The sequence below is a fragment of the Amborella trichopoda genome, chromosome 7 (assembly GCF_054954075.1).
Source record: "Amborella trichopoda isolate Santa Cruz 75 chromosome 7, AtrichopodaSantaCruz75HAP2 v2.0, whole genome shotgun sequence".
Lineage (NCBI taxonomy): Eukaryota > Viridiplantae > Streptophyta > Magnoliopsida > Amborellales > Amborellaceae > Amborella > Amborella trichopoda.
The window spans coordinates 40,467,725-40,489,429 of NC_142342.1; the positions used below are offsets into that span (position 1 = coordinate 40,467,725).

General features: G+C 38.2%; 1 protein-coding gene across 1 annotated transcript; it reads right to left on the reverse strand.

Annotated features, from left to right (window-relative positions):
* Positions 1 to 598: 598 nt before the first annotated feature.
* On the reverse strand, positions 599 to 20,987 carry LOC18422998 (pre-mRNA-splicing factor CWC22-like protein (DUF3245)). The gene is made up of 5 exons (XM_011626685.3): positions 20,774 to 20,987; positions 19,651 to 19,722; positions 12,345 to 12,430; positions 6,514 to 6,593; positions 599 to 1,117 (listed from the first exon to the last, which is right to left on the reverse strand). Exons 3-5 carry the CDS (start codon positions 12,411 to 12,413, stop codon positions 841 to 843), a joined length of 426 nt encoding a protein of 141 aa, XP_011624987.1. The 5' UTR covers positions 12,414 to 12,430; positions 19,651 to 19,722; positions 20,774 to 20,987; the 3' UTR covers positions 599 to 840.
* Positions 20,988 to 21,705: the final 718 nt, after the last annotated feature.

Here is a 21,705-nt window from a genome sequence, read left to right on the forward strand (position 1 = left end):
GCTATTTATTGATGGACACATAGGGAAACCTCTTGTAATCGGAACCTAACCTAGTTCTCTTTATTTTCTTTCCTAACCAAACTCCAAAGCTAAGATAAGTTTTTTGCTTGACACCTAATCACGAACCTGGTCATGTTTTATATATAATATAATATAATATAATATAATATAATATATACATATATATATATATATATATATATATATATATATATATATATATATATATATATATATATATATAGAAAAGTTGCTAGAAAAAGAGGGAGGAAGAAGTCCACAAGTGAAGAAGACAATTTTTCTAAGATTTAGATGGCTGGGTGATTAAAGAAAAACAAAAGGGAGGTAAATTCTATAATTTGGACAAAAGAAAAAGTAAAGAGGGAGTTAAACAAATCTTTTTTTTTTGGGTTGAACATAAGGGATTTTATGGGATATTTATAAGTTATTTGATTAATTTGAGATTATAATTTTAGAGAGAGGGGTTTTTGTCCCTTTTCCCATGAAACTTCGCTCATCTTGCACGAAACTTTGCCTCCCCAACTAAAACATGTGCTTTGCAATATGTACATCCAGAGGAGTGATATAAACAGTGAAATGGAAGAGATGCACAATTCTCTGTACCCTTTAGGAGTAAAGCACAGCACAGTTTGGTCTGCTCCACTATTCATTCAAGGAAACATTAAAAATTTGATAATTAACTGTAAAAATTTGAAAAGGATTAGAAATTAGCTAAGTCATTAGACCTACATGATCTCTCCCTCTCTCTCACTTTACAACTAAAGTTCTTCCAGCTTCACATCCAATCGGAAGTTTTAACCAGCAGCCTGGACTATCTACTCATCTTCTCTTTCTCTTTTTCCCACTCGAATTCCTTCCCTGCAAAAACTCAGCCCAAACCCCTGTGCTTTTCTTACAAATTGCAATGCTTCTGCTTTCTAAAGCTTCCTCATCTTCATCATCATCTTTAACACCTTTAGAATTCTGGTCTTGCTCGACATTTTCTCTGTCATTTCGAGCTCTTGCAGGGACAAGTTTGGCGTGAAGTTTTCTCTCAAGGGGGTCAGTTATTGCAACCGTTTTTGAATGGGGTATGTACTTAGCACCCAGTCCAAGCCTAGAATGAGTGAAATATTCAATTAGTCTAGAACTGTTACAATAAAACAAAACCCAAAGGAAATGATAGACAGGATGGGAGAAATATTTCCAGAGTAAAAAAGAGTACTAACAACCAACATCAATGAAGTGGTGTGAGAAACCTCTACTTCATGAATGGAATAGTAAGGATGTTGACAATAGCAAAAAAGAAATTGGGAAGGACTTGGTAGTTTGGAAAGAATTTAGTTAAGTAATTTGATCTTGGAGCATAAATTACTTCACTGGCTCTATATGGTTGAAGATTAAAATTTTGGAAATTGTTCCATGGCCATGTCATGTCACCCATGGATTTATTTTAAAACTAACAAAGCACATGTCCCATGTTCACAGAATTCAAATGTGTAATACAGGCCAAAAAATTTTCAATTGTTTTCCCCACACAAGGCAAAAACATTAGAAACTAAATTTTAGTTTGCAGATTTGTTTGTCCTTTGATTCATTTTCTTTCTTTCTATGTAGTGAGAACTTAATAAAGGCGTATAAAGCAACCAAGTCTAGACGGTCATGACAAGGTTCAGCCACTTTCACATTTCCAAGGTTGGGGGAGTATTACTTTTCTTTATATTCTCAGAGCCCGTTGCCCGCTTGTGATTCACCACACACAAATTCTGTTCGTTAAAATTGGGGAACCCTGTGAGGTAGTAGACTAACATGTTCTAATTCCATGAAGGTTGGAATCATGTGATTGGAGGTTTATGGGTTCAAGGAATTAATGGGAGAAGGAGATCATAGAATCCAAGGGCGGGTGGGGTTTAGAATTTGTAAGAATCTCGATTTACTATTATTTCTTGAAACATGAGAGGAATGATAAAGAATGACTACAGAGCAAATGGGAAAAGTGGTAGAATGGAAGATGGAAGACCTGGATCAGGAATAATACTGCGGCCACTGATGCAAAGGAGGAGGCAATTTCCTTTGTTTAGGGAAGGTGAAACCTAATGATGGGTTTTGTGCTGGAACAAATTACTTTAGAAAAGTAAAAACCGTTGATACGTAGGGACAGTTCTTCGACAAATTCTTAATTTTCTTCTGTTTTTTTTTTTTTCCCTAGTTAGAATATGACAAATCCTTATTTAGGATTTCATCTGTGTTGATAAGCACCAGTGATGAAGCCAGTTGATCACGTCCTTATTAAGGATTGCATCCTAATAGACAGGGGATACTATTACTGCATTTCCGAAAGAACACCCATCGTTATTTAGGATTGCAACTGAATTGGGATACTATTACTACATGGTTCATCCAGAGCCGCTGTAGAAGATCGTATCACTGGATCCCCCAGAGTTAGGCTCAATCAAGTTAAAAACGATGGGTGTTCTTTCAGAAAACCTCGTAGACAGGGGTGTCTTTTGCGATAGCCAAGGATCTGTTTTGTCATCCTTCTAGGGAAACATTGGAATCATAACCTCAACAATGACCAAAGCCCTTGTGTTGCTCTATGGACTCAAACTGTTTGACCATAGGTAGGGCTCTAGTCTAGGAGTCCAAGGAGATTCAGAAAACATTACCAGGTGGTGGTCCCCTCGCCCCCCCCCCCCCCCCCCCCCCCCCCCCTCCTCTCTTCTCCCACCCCTCTTCTATCTCTCTCCAATTCACACTTTACCTCACACCCAGTGTTTTAAAATGCGGCCGCATCGCCACATATGTGGCCACATCATGCGAGATGCGCTCGCATCCGCATCCTGTTCATGCGCATATGCGCTTTTAATAGATGCGGCCGCATCATGGCTGCATCCCGCATCATGGCTGCATCAGACCGCATCTCACCCGCATCTATTTCCACGAATTTTTTTTTCGATTTTGACCCTTGGGGAGGGGCAAAATCGTCTTTTTTTGTTCCAATGTTTAGGGAAACTGTTTGGGGGGTTACTATACCCCCTAATGGAAGATTTCCAGCTACTTTTGTGGCTTTTTTTGCATCGAATCGAAGGAAAAAAAAATATGGCAAAACTTCTTTTTTCATCCAAATCTTTGATTTGGCGGTTGTTTGATACTTGGATGTTCATTTGATGCCTTTTATTGTTGATTTGGGGATGTTAAGGTGAATTTGTGATAAAAAATTGGGGATTTCAGAGGCCGTGAAGAAATCGAACACTACTTCACATAGTCGGTAACTTTTTATTCCTTCTTGTACAATAATACTGTTATACTTATTTTTGGGGCAATGTCTTCTTCTCAATCTTCTAGTAACAAGGATCCGGCTTGAAAATATGCTAAACTAAAAAATCCGAAAGATAGAAATTGTGTGATATGCTTGCTCTGTGGAAATACTTATATGGGTGGTATTTTTTGACAAAAAGAGAATTTAGCTGGAATTTCTAGGAATGTAAGAGCATACCCACAAGCTACAGATGATATAAAAAAGGAGATTAGAAAATATTTGGATAGATTGAACAAAGATAAAGAAAAAAAAAAAGAGCAAAGAATTACTTGATGATATGCAATTATTTGATGATGTTGATGATGATGATGATGATGATATGTCTAAAGTTGCTATGAGGCAAAGGGGTACTCATACTCCAACCTCAAGAGATAGGGTTATAAATATTGGTGGTAGTGCTGAGAGAAGAACACCTCTCTCTAAGGGACCAATGGATGCTTTTTTCACCCCTAGCCCCGAAATTGTGATTCAGGAGAGAGAAAAAAACAAAACAAACCACAATTGACAATAAATATAAGAAAGAACAAAGGAAGTCGGTATGTAAGCGGATTGCAAAGTGGATTTACAAGGCCGGCATTCCTTTTAATACTATAACTCTGGATAGTTTTGCATGTATGGTTCAGGTAATTGGGCAATATGGCCCAGGACTTATTCCTCCTTCACTACATGAGGTTAAGGAGCCTTTGTTGAAGGATGTTGTATTTGATGTGAATAAAATTTTTGATTTCTCAGAGAGAAGGGTAGGAGAAATATGGGGCCACTATTATGTGTGATGGTTGGTCCGATGGAAAATCAAGGGCATTCATTAATTTTTTGGTTAACTGCCCAACAGGTACTTTTTTTGTTAAGTCTATTGATGCATCAGACAAATCACATGATGGTATATACTTATCGGGCTTGATGGATGAGATTGTCGATTTTGTTGGGGAGCAAAATGTGGTACAAATTATCACCGACAATGGCGCCAACTATGCTGCAACTGGGCATTTCTTGACTTTGAAAAGGAAGCATATGTTTTGGACACCTTGTGCAGCTCACTGTGTTAATCTTATGCTTAAGGAAATGGGTACAACATCTTTATTTAGTGGGGCGATTTCAAGAGCTATGTTTGTTGTTGGATTTATTTAAAATTACACCATAGTCCTAAGCATGATGAGGTATTTTACAAAGAAGAGAGAATTAGTGAGACCGGGTATCACTAGATTTGCCACGTCATTTCTCACTCTTCGAAGCCTAGCCAAGCAAAAAAATGCCTTGAGGACCATGTTTGCTTCAAAGCAATGAAGTCAAAGCAAATGGTCAAAGCATAAGGATGGGAGAAAGGCTGAAAAATTTATTTTGAATACATCTTTTCAGAGTCAAATAATTATTGCATTGGAGGTGGCTCGCCCTTTAGTGAGAGTGTTTCGACTGGTTGATGGTCATTCGAAGCCCGCCATGGGCTACATACATGAGGCAATGACTAGGGCAAGAACTGAACGAAAAGATTTTTTAAAGGATGATGAAAATATGCACAAGGCTATTCTTGAAATTATTGATAGGAGATGGGATACCCATCTTCACAGGCACCTCCATTCCGCCGGTTATTTTCTAAACCCATCTCTTCACTACAAGCACCCATCCATTGAGTCAGATCGTGTAATAAATGGTGGGTTCTTAGATGTGCTGGAGAGGTTAGTGCCAAACAAAGATATCAAGAATGAGATCCAAAGCCATGAATTGATTACGTTCAAGTTAGCCTTGAAAAACTTTGGGAGAGATATTGCCACTCGAAATAGGAACACTACAGATCCAGGTAAAGGCCAAAAGCCCAAAATTAATCGTACTTAGTCTCTTACTTTATGTATAGTTCCATTGTTTATTTTATACCCTTAATTTTTAACTATATTCTAAATTATAAAATATTATACAGCTGCATGGTGGGCATTATATGGAAGTGAGACACCAAATCTAAAACGTCTCGCTATTCGAGTGTTGAATCTCACATGTAGCTCATCTGGTTGTGAACACAATTGGAGAGCATTTGAGAATGTAAGTCCTTTACTCCTTATTCCTTAATCCTTATTTCTTGAATTTCAATTTTCGAATCTAAAATGTAATTTATCTAATTTTAGATTTCTACTACAGCTCCTTAAAAAAAAAAAAAATAGGTTAGAGCATAAAAAGTTGAATGATTTGGTTTATGTGCGGTATAACGAGCGGCTTATGGAGAGGTATGAAAATCGCACGAAGCTCAACCCTATTCAATTATATGAAGCTGATGGTGATTCCATAAGTGAGTGGACCGTGGATCCAAGACAAAAGCGTGTGTTTGAGGGTAAGGATCTTACATGGCTTGATGTCGAGCTAACAACAGAGGTTAATGAAGAAGATCGACCTAACAGTAGAGCACAAAGGAGTAGAGGAGCTGTTGAGTCTAGTCACACTCGCACATTAGCTTCAGAGGTCGAGGAGGAAGCTGACTCAGAGGAGACCGATGAAGAAGAATACATGGAGGCCGTCGAGGACGATATTGATGATGCGCATGACGACTCTCAAGATGACTTGTCTGATTGATATTTGAAAAAATGAAATTCAAATTTCAAAATTGACTCTCAAAATGAATGATTGTATTAAGTTATTAACTATTAACTCTTCTTGAGCTTGACTTTTGGTTTGTATTTTGTAATATCACTATTTTGTGCTTATGGTTGTTGATGGTTGTGCTTATGGTGCAAATTGGTGCTTATGGTTGTTGATTGTTGAATGCTTTATGAAGCTGGTTTCAAGTTTCTAGTTTCTATCAGGGGATAGTGGATAACTGGATACAGAATTTCCGACAGCTAATAGTTTTGAAGTTAATCATTAAACTAAAATACCTACTATCACATATATCACCTTCATATTTTTTTCTATGCATTAACTTATTTTTTTAGATTGATTAGAATTTTTTTACATTTATTGATCGCATCATCATGATGCACCCGCATCTGGGCCGCATCAGGGCCGCATCCCGCATTTTAAAACACTACTCACACCCCACAATTTTGTTGGCCATATATGTAGAGATTGTGATGCTTGAACATATCAAGTTTAGCTTAATCTCATGGTTCTAGATAGAGAGGAGTTTAAATATGTGTGCATGCTAGTCATACAAACTGAGAGAGCCAAGGAGAAAGAGAGGTAAAATTTTAAAGGTATGATTCATAAAGCACCTGGCTGGCCGACTTTCAACATCAGGAAACAGTGAGTCATCGGCATCCGATCCACTCATATTCTTGACCCATCCTTCTGCCTACAAATGAATCAAGATGCAAAATGTAAAGTACAAGCCCACTTATCACTTCATTTTCTTCTGATATTTTTGAATCATGATAGAAAACATGTTACACCAAAAATGGTTACCATTTTCTTCCCATTTTCTTAAATCTAAATCTTAATGCAAGAAAGAGAACACCAATACCAAGAGCTCATGAAAAAATGACTGTAACATTGAGAACTGATAATCAAATCGCAAAATAAGCATTGGCAAGCTTTCATCACATTTCTGAATATCAAATAAATAAACTATTGCATCAGAGATATAGCAAACAATCCCAAAGAAATGGTAATAGGCATGATGTACTGAAAAATAGAAACATCATAAACATAGATTTGGTCAATTTTGCGACAGTAATAACATTTTAAAAAATATATATCATGAAGAAAAGCCAATATATATCATGAAGAAAAACCAGGTACATTTACTAGAAAGTGGGTAGAGATTTATCTATTGGAAGAACTTTAGTTCTACAGAATACTTACAAAACAGTTCTAGCATCTTATTGCCTCCATTAAAGTAAAGAAGGCAAGCAAAGTTTCAAGCTGCAAGCCAAGTTGGAATCCTCAGATTCAAAAGCAGAGGAGCAACTGCAACAGGAGGTTCTAGGTAACCTATACTTTACACTTCAAACGCATATGCACTCCAATCCATTCGAAGTCAAGACTCAACAAGTGACCTTACGGGAGGTTCTAGTAACCTAGTAATCATGATTCAAATTTCAAAGGCCAGGTATTCTCAAATCCAGCAGGGATTCAGAGTCTATCCATTCACCCAAAACCAGGTGCATAGACGCTATTCCATGTTAAGATGAATTCGCTCTAGACTTCATCTAATTCTAGCACAGAAATAAATAACAGGTCCATTGATTTTTTGTGGTCAAATTCAACTGAGTTTATGCAATTCCTTTTTCAAGCACTGTTTTCAGTAAATTGAGAAACATCACATTTAGAATAAAAGAAAGCCTAACTTGAAAATGGAAAGTAAAACGAGAATGAGAACTAATTGACCATTGCTTATGTGTTCAAGAGCAATGCTCATGCCTTCTTACAATTGATTTTGCACAAAAACTACCCTTTTAGTTACCTAAGACCAGCAGTAAAAATTAGACTACAATAATGTAGTCGTCTCATTATAACAAAACATGCATAAAAAGTTATAAATCAATGAAAAGTTGTAAAAATTTGAGCATTCAAAAGTCTCAGCGATGATATGTAGATAACCTAGAAGACTTTACTATTTCTTTTTTCTTTCTTTTTTTATTTTGGTAAGAAATAGCCTAGTCGATTTTCTCCAACAAGAAAGAATGCAAGAAAACTTATTGGTTGAAGGGTCAAGTCAAAAGCATGATGTTGACCATTTCATTTTTTGAAATTGTTAAGTGTAGTATAAAAGGAGTAAATATTACAAAGATTCAATGAGAGAGCCCACAGGCTGGGCCACTCGGCAAAAAATAAACTCCCCCGTAGAGGGTAGTCCTATACAAAAAATGGGTAGGGCTTATAATAGTTGTCCATCATAGAGATTATATAAAACCGTGAGAAGCCCAAAATACAAAATGGTCCGAAAGTCCTAAGAGGGAGTGCGAGGGGGCCAGCAGCGGCAAAAAACGAGCTCTCATGGATCTGAGGCGCTTGAGGACACTCCATATTTAGCGAGTTGGTCCGCCAGGGCGTTTGCTTCCCGCCATGTATGCCTCCATAAGATGTCCATAGCCCTGCAAGAATGCATAATCTCATCATAAATCAAGGAGAGGTACCAAGGAGGAGGAACTATGCCTGCTGCCCAAGTGATAATGTTTTGGGTGTCTCCTTCTACAATCAGTGGTTCGCCCCACATGGAGTAAAACATCTTGAGGCCAGAGAGGAGTGCCATGGATTCAGCTAGCTGGGAGTATGTGTGGCCTATGTATCTGGAGAGTGAGGTGAGGATATGGCTGTGGTGGTCTCGAAAGACCCCTCCCACACCTGCTGGCCCAGAGTTACCGAGGGAATACCCGTCGAAATTGAGTTTAATGAGGTCTGGTGGAGGAGGGGACCAGTTGGAGGATCTGGAGATCAGAGGAATTTAGGTGTGAAGAATATTTTTCCAATGCTGCAGGAAAGTAGAAGCCTGGATGCCTTTGAAGGCCTTGTGGTTTGAATCCCAGAAAATGACCAGGGCTGTGATTTTTTGAAACAGAGCCGGGGCTTCGCACTTGGATCCTCGGAAGATCCTTGTGTTTCTTTCGGTCCAGATAACCCACACAGTAGCCGCAATGGATGCCTTTCACAAAATCCTTCCTGCTTTGGGCCATGGAGAGTCCATCGCGAACTGGAGGAGGGCCGGTAGGGAAGCAGGTGTTACCCAATACAGGTCGAAAAGACCTAAAAGCCGACTCCACAGATCATGGGCAAATAGCAATGGATGAAAAGATATGGATTGCTCTCTTCTTCGCAAAGGCACATCGCACACCGATTGGGAATGGGAACTCCCCTCCGTTGGAGCTGGTCCACCATTAGGGGGCTTTCTCAGAAAAAGCAACCCAATTAAAGGCTCACACTTTGGGAGGAGCTATAGTCGCCCACACCTTAGAGACAACTGCTATCGGGGAGAGGGGAAAGGTTGGTGGCTGCATAAGCTTTTTGTAGAATGAGGCCACCGAGAAGCAGCCCGAGGGGTGGGGTCCCCACTAGATGGTCCGGCCTGGAGTGGGCTAGGAAGGTCGAATGTAATAGAGAAGATAGAAGCTAGGAAGTCCAAGGTTTCGGGGTCCGAAAGGGGGCGTCTGAACGACAGGTTCCAAACCCTAAGGTTGCAGAGATGGGCATCTCGCCTGCAACAGAGGACTTGTTGGTGACTAGAGAGAAGAGAGAGAGGTACAAGTCCCTAAGCGGGGTATGACCTAACTAGAGGTGTGACCAGAACTGGATAAGGTGACCTTCCCTTGGGTGGAAATGGATGTTTACCTGGAATTGGGCTAGAGAAGACAAAAAGGACTTCCATGCCCCAGACACTCTACTCGGGGTTCTCCCTTCCGACAGCCAGGTGTTGGAAGGTATTCTATACTTGCCACGAATGACTTGAGCCCAGAGCTGACTGTTATGAGTTGCAAGAAGCCACCACCATTTGCCGAGAAAAGCTGTGTTCTATTTCCTTAGAATCCAGATAACCAGTCCACCAAGGTGCTCGGGTTGGCAGACTTTTTCCCACGAAATGAGGTGTTATTTTTTGTGTTCCGCGACGCCTGACCACATGAAGTTCCTTATTAACTGTTCTAGTCAGCTAGCCACTGTCGCTGGCATGTGGGACAAGGACATGAGGTATACCGGGGTATTGGCCAGGGTCGCCTTAATGAGAGTGTATCTACCTGCGAAGGACAGGAACCTTTCTTTCCACCCTGCTAGGCGATGATTGACCTTTATCTATTATGTGAGACCACTGCTTTTTTTTGGGTTTTTCTAGGCCCAGCGGCATGCCTAGGTAACTCGTAGGAAGGTCTTCCACTTTGCACTCCCAGTAAGGGATGAGGCTTCTAGACTCAAAGAGGTGAGTGCTACTCTGATCATCGTGGAATTCTCCATGTTGACTTTGAACCCTGTGGCAAATTCGAAGCATTTTAAGAAGATGTGCAATGTCTCAATTTCCCACAGAGCAGGATCTATGAAGGTGAGGGTGTCGTCAGCGTACTGTATATGAGATACCATTGGGCCCCTAAGGCTGCTTTTGAAGCCAGAGAGAAGGCCCGACTGGTACATACAGGAGATGGACTGGCTAAAAACCTCAGCTGAAATTGCAAATAGGAAGGGTGAACGGGATCTCCCTACCGGAGACCCCTAGAAGAAGGAAAGTAGCATTTCAAGGCTCCATTAATTAGCATTGAGAAAAAGGGAATGGAATAGCAGCCTCTCATCCACTTTCTCCATTGCTCCCCAAACCCCATACAGGCCATGGTTTCGTCAAGTATCGACCAATCGACATGGTCATACACCCTTTCCCAATCAATCTTGAAGATAAGGCTCGGTTGTTTGGCTAGGTACCTAGAATGTAGGATTCATGCGCCACCAGTACCCCATCCAGAATTTGCCTTTCTTTGATGGAGGCACTCTGGGAGAGAGATATTACAAAGGGAAGGACTTCTTTGAGTCTTGTGGCGAGTACTTTGGATAGAATCTTGTAGGTGGAATTAACAAAATTGATCGGTCTGAAGCCATTCAGTTCTTCAGCTCCTTCAACTTTCAGAACAAATGCAATGACCGTTGTGTTCATGGCTTTGTGAAGTATTCCCCAATGAAAGAACTCTTCAACGAATTCCAAAAACTCGGGTCTGAAGGTTTCCCGTAGAATTTTGAAGGGAACCACTAGGAATCCATTCGGGCCTGGTGCTTTGTCTTCACCCAAGTCCGCTAAGGCTGCCAAGATCTCGGTTTCAAAAAAAGGGCGTCCCAACCATGGAACCCAATGAGCCAGGACCAAGCAAAAGTGAAGGTCGGCCATCCTAGGTCTGGGGCCCGGGCAACAGTATACAGCGATTTGAAGAAAGATAGGATGGCTGCTTCAATTTCGAGAGGTGCAAGATCCTATTTCCAACCTTGATCGTGGAGATAGAGTTGTCCCAGCATTGGCAGTTCGCAATCCTGTGGAAAAATCCCGTGTTCTGGTCCCCAGAGCAGAGCCATTTGACCTTGGACCGTTGGAATCAAAAGATCTCTTTCTTTTTTGAGGGTTGAGAATCAATATAGTTTGTGCTGACTATTATCCACCATTATATCATGTAAAGTTAAAACCTCAACGATGCCACTGGGCCACTCAACCTCCAACCCCATGGAGACTAACTCGGTCTTTTGACCATATTTAATCGCTTAGAAGTAACAATCAGGTTGTCTTCTGCCACATGCTGAGAGCAGCCAACCACATTGCAGATAGGCTGGCCAGGGAGGGTGCTGCTAGAAGGCCCACGAATTACACATCTCCCCCATGATTTTCTTGGTCATCTCTTCCACCATTCCTGAATTCCTGTATCTCACTCACACCTTCCCCTTCCGCTCCCCCCGTCTCCTTTGTTTCTCACACTCTCACAGTTTTTTTGTTCTATTTCTTATAGGCTACAAGTTTCACAGGCGATTCCTCACCTGTTTTTTGTACTTGAGAGTGCCCATGTTGTGGGTAACCAGTTCCCCCTTTTCCCTCCTTGCTTTCCTCTCTCTCTCTCTCTCTCTCTCACCCAGTCTGTGGGCTGCCAACTTGAGAGGCCATTTCTAATTTTCTTCTCTCTCTCTCTCTCTCACCCAGTCTGTGGGTTGCTGACTTGGGGGGCCGTTTCTAATTTTGTCTACACACACACACACACACATAAAGCCAACTAATCTTTCAACAAAAAAAAAGTTAAAACCTTGAAGAAACCGGCAAAACCAGTATATGAATCAAGGTACAAAGCATCAATTCCAATCACCAGTTCCTTAAGGTATAGAGATTCCAATTGAACTCTTCTACACCACTCTTTGATCAACTCTAAATGCACGATGATTCGAACTTAAATACAATATTAGCATAAATATCTAGCCTCATGTACACAATAATACTCAACAGATCACTAACAAATTAATTTGGGTTTTTCTCCTTTTGGTAACTAATGAATTTTTGTAGTTCATATCTAAAACTCGGAGTTTAAATACATTAAAGATTGTGAACTTTCTCTTTTTACGGTTAGCTCCGAAGTTGCCTGTATGAAGAAGAAGAAGAAATTACCAGTTTGAGGGCTTTCCCCAGAGTGACAACTTGTTGAGAAGGTTTAGCTGAGAGTGACTCTGTGCTCATATTAAATCGAAATTAACCTGATAAAACACTTACTTCATTGAGAATCAGAAATCCACTTAAACTGACTTTTACAAATCATAGAGATGCAGTGGAACTCAATGACAATAAAGCAAGAAAAACAACAAACCCATCAAAAAGATTAAATAAATTGAGAAACAGAGAGAGATATATAAAAATTTCCATATAATTCCATAGAAAGACAACATTTAATTTTTTGATCCTCCCACGAGTGAATTCACAACAGGAAAACAGCAGTTAATAGTCATAGGCATGTCCATTGCACGGATACTTAAGGCCAAACAAGTACAGAAAATAAATGAAAAAATGCAAATCAAAATAGTGAAATGTCACAACAAATTATACGTCTAAATGAACAAAATGAATAACAACCAGGGAGAAAGTATAAAGAAGCACCAAATAAGAAATGAATAAACCACATTATCAAAAAAAATATTTATTAACTGGTTATCATCACAAAAAAATTTAGAAACCAAAAAATCCATAAGGCCCAAATGGTGTTCTGTTCATGACACGGTTATACACCATCAAATGCTCTAAAGAGAATTTAGAAAAAAGACAAAATAAAAGTAAGCAATTCAAATACTAGGGGGATAGGGCACAAAAGGGCAGAAAAGAGGAAGAGAGAGAGTGTCTCTATGGGGGACAGAGAAAGAGAGAAAAAGAGATACAAAGGATGGGCCCTGCGGGTGGGGGGCAGCTGTGGCTTAGACAGTGAAATTGTGCAGAGGGATGTGGCCTACCTTAAGCTTAGAGGCAATGGCAGGGGGCCGTTGCGGTTTGCTTGGGGTAATGGGGTTGAGGAGCCAAGATTAAAGGGGTTTGAGGAGAGGAGCGTGGGTAAAGGGATTGACAGAGGAGCTATTAACTACCTCAGCGAACTAAGAATTTTCTACTCCCAAATTTTTTACCATAAAATAACATATTCAGAAATGACTTTTGAGTATAAATAGTTCATGTATTTTAAAAATAGTATTTTGGTCAAAACCCCATAAAAAATAAAAATCAAGCTTAAAAAGTATCCTTCGACTTCATTTTTTTTAAATAAAAGTTTCCTTTGACTTTTTGAATCATATTTGGATTTTGGAAGCAACTTAAAATTTCAAGTATGCCCTTTCTTAAAATTTTCAAACAACATATTGCTAATGTATTTTTTGACTTGTAAGGGTATTTTGTGGTTGAAATTTCAGAGTAGGAAATTCCAAGTTCAACTTTAGAAATGTGTAGCCTAGGTTATAATGGGTTAATAATGGTGGATTTATCAAGTTTGGGGTAGCATTTTACTAAAATTATTAAAAAAAAATTATGGGTAACTTCATTATTAAGTAAAAGTACATGTGTAATTATCAATAAAAGACAAGGGGTACTTTTGTTATCTTTAAAATGACAGTTGAAATTTTCACTAAAAGACAATAAAATTTGTACTAATAAAAAATTTCCTTACGTGGACACTTTTAACATGTATGTGAAAACCTCTAAAACACATTTACTTAATGATTAAGCTACTTATAAAAATTAAATATTACCAAAACGTAAAGAAAGTAATCATTCTTATTAATTACACCCATCACAATGTTAACATTTGTATTTTGACCATCACAAAGCTCATTGAATCGATTATCATCTTGGCGGCCTAAAGCAATCTTTAACGCGAGTGAATGAGACGTGCCTTCCTTGGCATGGCTAAAACTTGATTATGGTACTTTACATACCTGAACACAACCTATTTATGTTTAGCATCTTTGTTTGGATGTGCATCCAGTATTTTATGTGATTGCCGCATACCAATGACACTGAAGGGGAAGTTCTATAGGATAGTTGTAAGACCAGTCATGCTTTATGGGACGGAATGTTGGGCAGTCAAGAACAAACATATCCATAGGATAAGCGTAGCTGAGATGGAGGATGTTAAGATGGATGAGTGGCAAAACAAGAAAGGATTCGGAATGAACATATACGAAGGAACTTAAGTGTGGCTTCAATAGCCGATAAGATGAGGGAAAGTAGACTTAGGTAGTGGCCATGTAAAACGTAAATTTAATATAGCACCGGTTAGGAGGTGCAATTTGGTTCAAGTGAAAGGCCCGAAAAAGACAAGTGGAAGGCCCAAAAGGATATGGATAGAAGTAGAGAGAAAAGATATAGTGACTTAGGTCTTACTGAGGGTACGGCCCTTGATACAAAGAATGGAGGAACAGGATTCATGTAGCCAACTCCAAATAATTGGGATAAAGCTTGGATGATGATGATGATGATGATCGTTTTTTATGAACAACCTCATCGTACACCCACACCTTGTTTAAGGATGTCAATTTGCAAAGACCCCCTTTTTTGTCATTGTAAAAAGCTCCCTTAGAGCAATAATATCCTCTTTCAATCCTTTGACCTTCGTTAGTACAAGTTTTCCCTTGTGAACATCAAATACATTTGCTCAGGCAAAGCATAAGTAATAATTGTCGACATCATCTTATGTACCAAATATCATGCTTAGATAGAATTCATTTGCTCTGTCCCTTTTTCTGTTCCTTTTGTTTTTTAGTGTGGAGGAGGGGGAAGATGTTGTTTCAAAAAGGGAATCAAGTTCCATCATTTGCATGACCTAAGTTATCATGGCCTAATGCAGTGGAAGATAACACACCAGTTGAGATCATCAAAGTCATTTAAGTCAACAGAGTTATCTATGCCCTCACTCGTGTAAAACAAAAAAGTCATCAAGATATGAAGTACGAACCCTAGACCTCTTTTGACCACTTAGCATCGGATGTGTTGTTACCTGAATACCATAATGCTGGTCATGGTCATTAGTATCCACTGCTGGTGATGGTTTTACACACCTAGAATCTTAAGTGGATCGCCATTATCCTCTAAAGGTGGATTTTCTACATCAAGGACTTCTAGGAACATAGCATCTCTATTGTCAATGAGACCCTTATCCTTATGGTAAAACATATAACCCTTTGAACCTTTGGGATATCCTATAAAATTATATATTAGAGTTTCCCAATTTATCTTTGTGTTGGTGTAGAATCAGAACATGTGCTATTGACCCCCAGTTCTTTAAGTTGCTAAAATTAGGTCTCCTACCAGAGTAGAATCTATGGCTAACCCTATTAAGTTTATACATAGCAATGCTCAATGCTTCTTCCCAAAAGTTCTTAGGTAGACTAGCATGAGCATCATAGACCTAGTCATCTCTAAGAAGGTTCTATTGCACCTTTTAGCTACACCGTTATGTTATGGTGTCTAAGACATAGTAGTATGCATTTAAAATTTTAAATACCATTTCCTTTGCAATAAATAATGAAGGCTTCTGAGGAGATGAATTCACTTCCTCAATCAATTCGAAACATTGTGATGTTCCTACCGGATTGAGTTTTTACTTCCTTTTTATACATCTTAAAAATTTATAAAGCTTCTGACTTAAATGGTTTCCTAGTCATTTTTCTGACGAATATTGCTGACAAGTTTGGACTTACTTTATTTAGATTCGGAATGAGAACTTCCTTCAACAACCTAGTTATTTTGTTTTTACTTGTCTATCCTAGCCTAAGGTGCCAAGTATATGCATCAACAACTATTACAATATCAAGATAAGATTAAGCATAACTTTAGTTCTCATTCATATTATTTACATTAGAAGGACTAGGTTCTACTCATCAACCAAGTGTCCCCAAGCATAAATCTGGCCATGCTCACCAATTGAGAAATATAACGAACTTCAAAGCCATTTCGAATAAGTAAGGGGACAAATACAACACTATGGCTCATACTAGCCACAAAATACACATTAATCAATGCAAGATTAATTATCTCTACACACAGTCTATACCAAAGTAGGTGTTGTTTCCCATGTAGATGTGCTTTTCTTTAAAGGCGTGTTTGATAAACTATGGTGTTGCTATTTCACCTGTTTGGTATTGGGAGAGCTGGAAACTGCATGTTTTAACCGTTCATTATGTATATAATTGATTTGATGCGCAAATGCATATTTTGAATAAGATTTTCTTGCTACAAACTATCTAATGCCTTTCTTATAAAATTTAGGGCTAGGCATCTTAAAAATGAAAGACACTCAACAATAATTGAATTGCAACCACACAAGTACATCAGAAAAAATAAGTATATATCCCTCTTAAAAGGTTACCACAAACAACATCTTATGAAATACAGACAACTGAAAGAGGAGCCATATGGTAAGAAGAAGGAATCTACACTGTATATGCATGATAGCAGTATTCTACAAACTAGCTGTAGTAAGCAAGGAAATTAAAGGATATAGAACATTGACTGAAGACCAGTCAACCATACTGGATAAAGGAACTTCATTATCCAATGGAAAGCATGTCAATGAAGATTCTTAGAGAAAAATATACATAAAACATATCATAAACAAAATATTAAAGGAAAAAGAATGAGAACCATTATTTGGAACCTAATTAACAGCCCAAAACTGCGGTGGCAAAAATCTATTGTCTCGGGGGTAGTATCTCCCATGTATTGAGGGGCATAAGTAAAATCATGGGAGGAAAAATTTACATCCAAAATAAAGCAATAGAAATGAAAAAAAAATGAAAATTCACAGTACCAGAAGATCCAAAAATATAAATTGCATCAAGGAATTTAAAGTATATGATTTTTTATTTTTTGTGCAGCAATATCAACTTATTTCCTAAAAATTCAAGGGGAGAAAAAAAATAATCTTTACACTCACTGAATACTAATTCATCATGAGATGCAATACATTTCAAACAGATTTAACAGCATGCAAGCCCTAAAATCAGAAGATCTGAAATCACCAAGAGGATTATGCAAAAACCATCACAATGAAATAATTGAAAAATAAAGCTCTCAAAACCTTAAACCGTAATCCACAAACCAAACCCTATGTTTTAAAAACTTAAGACCCAAAAATTCCTAAAATCCAGTAGCTCCACGACCACTAGGCCCCATTTCCCAGATCCCATACCCTAATTCATCCAAAACCATGAGACACTGCCCATATATCATAGCATACAAGCTCTGAAAATTATGTGTGCAAAGATGAGAGAGATTAAGCAGAGAGACCAGGAATTTGTAGGTGAAGAAGATTGATTTGCTTGTTTTTAGAGATAGAAGGTCGGATGGAGAAGCTAACGAGCATTGTGAATGTGAGGTGGGGATTAAAACAAGAGCCATTTTCTTGGTGGTTGAAACAATTCAAGAACTTTGCAGCATTAATGTCATCTCTCTCTCTCTCTCTCTCTCTCTCTCTCTCTCTCTCTCTCTCACTTGGTCTAATGCAGTCAGCAAACCAATCATCTCAGTTGGTAGGCTTAGAGTTTAACTCAACTCGTGGTGGAGAAGGGCAGGGAGGGAGAGTGGAGCAAGTAAGAATGAGGAATGGGATGGGAGAGGGTCATAAAGTTTTCCGAGCGGGGTTACTTAAGGGAACTACAAAATGGGGAAAAGTGAGTTCCAAACTGGGGAAAAGCTATAGTTTAAGGGAATGTCTGGGACTTTCACCTTGTTTCTCTATTATCAAATGCCCCTTAAGTCCTTGGAAAGGGCATTGGAGCTTGCAATATGACAGTTCGTGCCCAAAATGAACCAACCATCCTTTGATGTCATGGTAACCAGGCAAACACTCTATGACTAGGAGACAACTTCATGCCTTTTGCTCATGTTCCTACAAGCTTTGAATTTTGTGGGTTTCAATTTTGAGGGCATGATCTTTGAAGTAACTGAGCTTACCACATGTTAAGCATCTTGGAAGTACCGGTTTAGTCTCATGGTTGTGGAGCTTGGTTCCTTTATTTTTGAACCTATTGTCCCTCTTATAGAAATTTCCATGAAACCTTTCGTTATTAGGCTTGGGTTAGCTAGTTTAGGAGGACCTTGAGCAAGAGTGAGCTCACTCTTTTTATCTTTGTTCATATGTTCTCGCTCTAGGATTAATTACATGGGTAGGTCTCTTAGACTAAGGGATTTTGCATTCAAACTGAAATTGCAACCATCCTCCACGAGGTCGCAAGATTGTCTAAAAGAGTGAAGACGTGCATGTGACCAGGAACTTCATTCCAGACAATGGCGAGGTCCTTAATCATAACAAGCATTTTGTTTACATGGTCCACTACATAATCACCCTCCTTCATTTCCAATGAATTGTATTGTTCCAAGAGCAATTGAAGGTGCGTTTCTCATATTGTGTCATATTTCTTTTCTATTACATCTAGCATTTTCTTAGATGTCTCATAATTTTCGAATCCTTAACAAAATCAACTTGCATAAAAATTAGCACAGATGTCTTTGCTATTAGGTCATCTTCTAGGAATTTTTCTTTTCCTCTACATTGGGTTTATCACTAACAGTTGGTGGGTCATCTTTTAGCCCATATGGTATCATGTCTTAGATAAGTAGATATTCCATCTTCCTCTCCGACAGCCTAAAGTTGCTTCCATTTAATTTTTCTATTTTGATAACTCAGCCATCACAATTCTATTACCATCACAATTCTATTACCCGTGGGACTTGCTAAGTTATACACTTTTAAGCTGATGTCTGAGCAACCTAAATATTCTCTAGGTTCTAAACAACACAATATTGTAAAAGAAACTAACCAGAGACCATCGAAAAATGACTAAATATTTTGGGTTATGCCCACTGCAGAATAAAAATGGTCAAAAGTTGCAATCAATTAGCAATAAACCCAAAATTTCAATTTATATCTTCTTTAAATGATTGAATGAAATCGTAATTCACCACTTGTTAAAACTAGTCCATGCACTGTAATTTTCTTCTCTAATATTCGCAAGAGAAGAATACCAATAAGGAGCGCAAAATCATATTATCAGTGCCCTAGTACAAATTGGGTGAAAGTATATTAGCAATCAAAAAATTGCTGATAATTATCAGCAATCAAAACTATTGAGTATGAGCAAACAGAAACCTATCATAACCACAAAAATCATCCCCATTTTTAAAAGCGGCATAGAAGCGTAATCTGATGGAGACAATAAAAAGAAACTACATAAACAAAATTTGATTTTCAGCATGCTACAAGATGGGCGAGAAAAGGAGAAAAGAGATAACTTTCAAGAATTTTATTTTTATTTTTAGGATTGATTCTCAGCAGCAGAAACTAGAGTTTTAGGAGTACAAAATCAGACCAAGCAATCAAACAAAGGATACTGCAGCACTGAGTAGAAGTAATGATGTACATGAGAAGAAAGGAACTCCAAACCTCTTTGAAAATGGCTGAATTGGAGTGTCGATGATGTATTATGGTTTCCTGAGGAGATGACGCTCTTGAGCTCTGCAACAAAACCAGTAATTTGAACCTCATCTTGGTGCAAGAAAAATAAACTTTAAGGCTTTTCTTTAGAGCAGGAGTTTGCACACACAGAGAGAGACAGAGAGAGAGAGTTTTAAATTTTGTGCAAGGGAAAAATTAAAAACTCTCTCAAATTTGCAATGGTTGGGAACGATGGATTTTAAAAATTTTAATATTTTATGATGTATTACTCATATTCCCCTGCACCTCTTCTTTAACCTAAGCCATCTAGAAAGGCGCCCGCCTATGTGCTAGGTGGCTAGGACAGGCGCCACCCGATTTTTTGGAACACTGATTCAACCAAAATAGTTATAAATTTTGGTTCATTCCACATACTGAAACCACATAAACTACAAGTGATTTCCATATCAAAGGGCGATCATCCATGTGCTTATTCTACTGACAACACAACCCTGTTGTTGTTTTCTCTTTCACCAATATAAGCTCAAGCATTCAAGTAACAACCATAAAAAATAGAAATTACAAAACAATTTTACTTGGAGAACTCAAACCGAGATTGGGTCCTTTTGACATAATAATAACGACAAATTCCTTGTATTTTTCACAAAACAACAAACGAATTCACTCGTAAATAATGATAAATTCTTAGTTTCTTTCCACCTCCAAATATGACCACCCATCTGTTTATACTAGTACTGACTAAATCAAAAACCATGCTTGGATTTTCCCATTTCATAAATGTAAGTTCAATCCATGGAGAATTGAGCAGAAACACAGATAAATTATTGAAAAGAAAAAAAAAAAAAGAGGAGAGAGAAAACACCTCAGTTATCTAAAAAATCCATCTTTGTGCAAAGACGAACTTCCTTTTCATTCTCAACAATAAATACCAAATTTTCACCATCAAAAGCATCTCCGCATAATGATAAAGAAACAAACAATACCCCAATAATGGATACCAAAAACCCCACAAATGAACGCCAAAATCCAAAATTAAAACCCAGTTAATATAAATTTCATTAATACAAAAAAGGAAGCAGAAAAAGGGAAAGAAGAAAAAGGTTACTCATACCGGGTAGAACCAGGCGAATAGTAACACGGCTTCAGGGAGCTTGGGCTTGAAGATGATCAAATTTCATGACTTCACGATGAGAAAAAAGAAAAAATATAAACAGGCTTCACAAATTGAGACCGAAGAGAGAGAGAGGTTAAGAGAGAAGCGAAGAGAGAGAGAGAAGATTGGGGATGAGAGAGTGGGTGTTCTCGCTGGGGCTTTGACGCGGGTATTTTAAGTGAGAGAGTGACGGCTACAGTATGAGTGAGAAGGTGTACGTTTGTTTTTTTTTTTTTCTTGTTTTTTTTTGCGGTAATTGAGTGGGGGAAGACAGGTCTTACCCGGTTTTTTCAAATTGATTAGGAGGGACAATTGTTTCATGCGGCCTGGACCGCATGACTACATATGCGGTCTAAATTCTTACTAAAATTATTATTCATATTTTTTAAAATTTATTTATTTATTCATATTCATAATCTTCATGTTAAAGATCACACGTCTTTAAAACTTAAGTCTTAAAATCCATCTCAAAAATAGATTTATTTAGAGGCCTTCGTTTCTCATATGTGGGTTGGGCTGCAAAGAAACCACGGTTAACTTTTTTTTTTTTTTTTTATTAGAAGTTTTAGTGGGGCGGTGTAAGTGGTGAGAATGAAAACCACAACATAGTAAGTAATGTGTGGGGTGCTACCACCACGACACGACCCTAGCCCTTTTTCAAAAAAATAAGGTCTACCTTCATAAAACAAATCTTCTCCAAACAAAAAACGTTTTTAAAAGTGAGATATGGTTTCTATGCAGGGCAAACCCGTATTTGTAGAAATACAGGCCTCTTAATAAATTTATTTGTGTTCAAGATAATCTCACGAGAAATGATACATTTCAGTGGTGAAGTAGGAGCACATCTCATTTTGTTCTTCACTTTGATTGAGGTCTATGATAATAGTTTC

Bases quoted from the DNA above. Each gene is read 5' to 3' on its own strand.
- LOC18422998 (XM_011626685.3), bottom strand. From the start codon at position 12,413: ATGAGCACAGAGTCACTCTCAGCTAAACCTTCTCAACAAGTTGTCACT. The intron at 6,594-12,344 runs GTAATTTCTTCT...ATTCATTTGTAG, and splicing joins TGGGGAAAGCCCTCAAACTG to GCAGAAGGATGGGTCAAGAA. The intron at 1,118-6,513 runs GTGCTTTATGAA...CACTCATTCTAG, and splicing joins GTTGAAAGTCGGCCAGCCAG to GCTTGGACTGGGTGCTAAGT.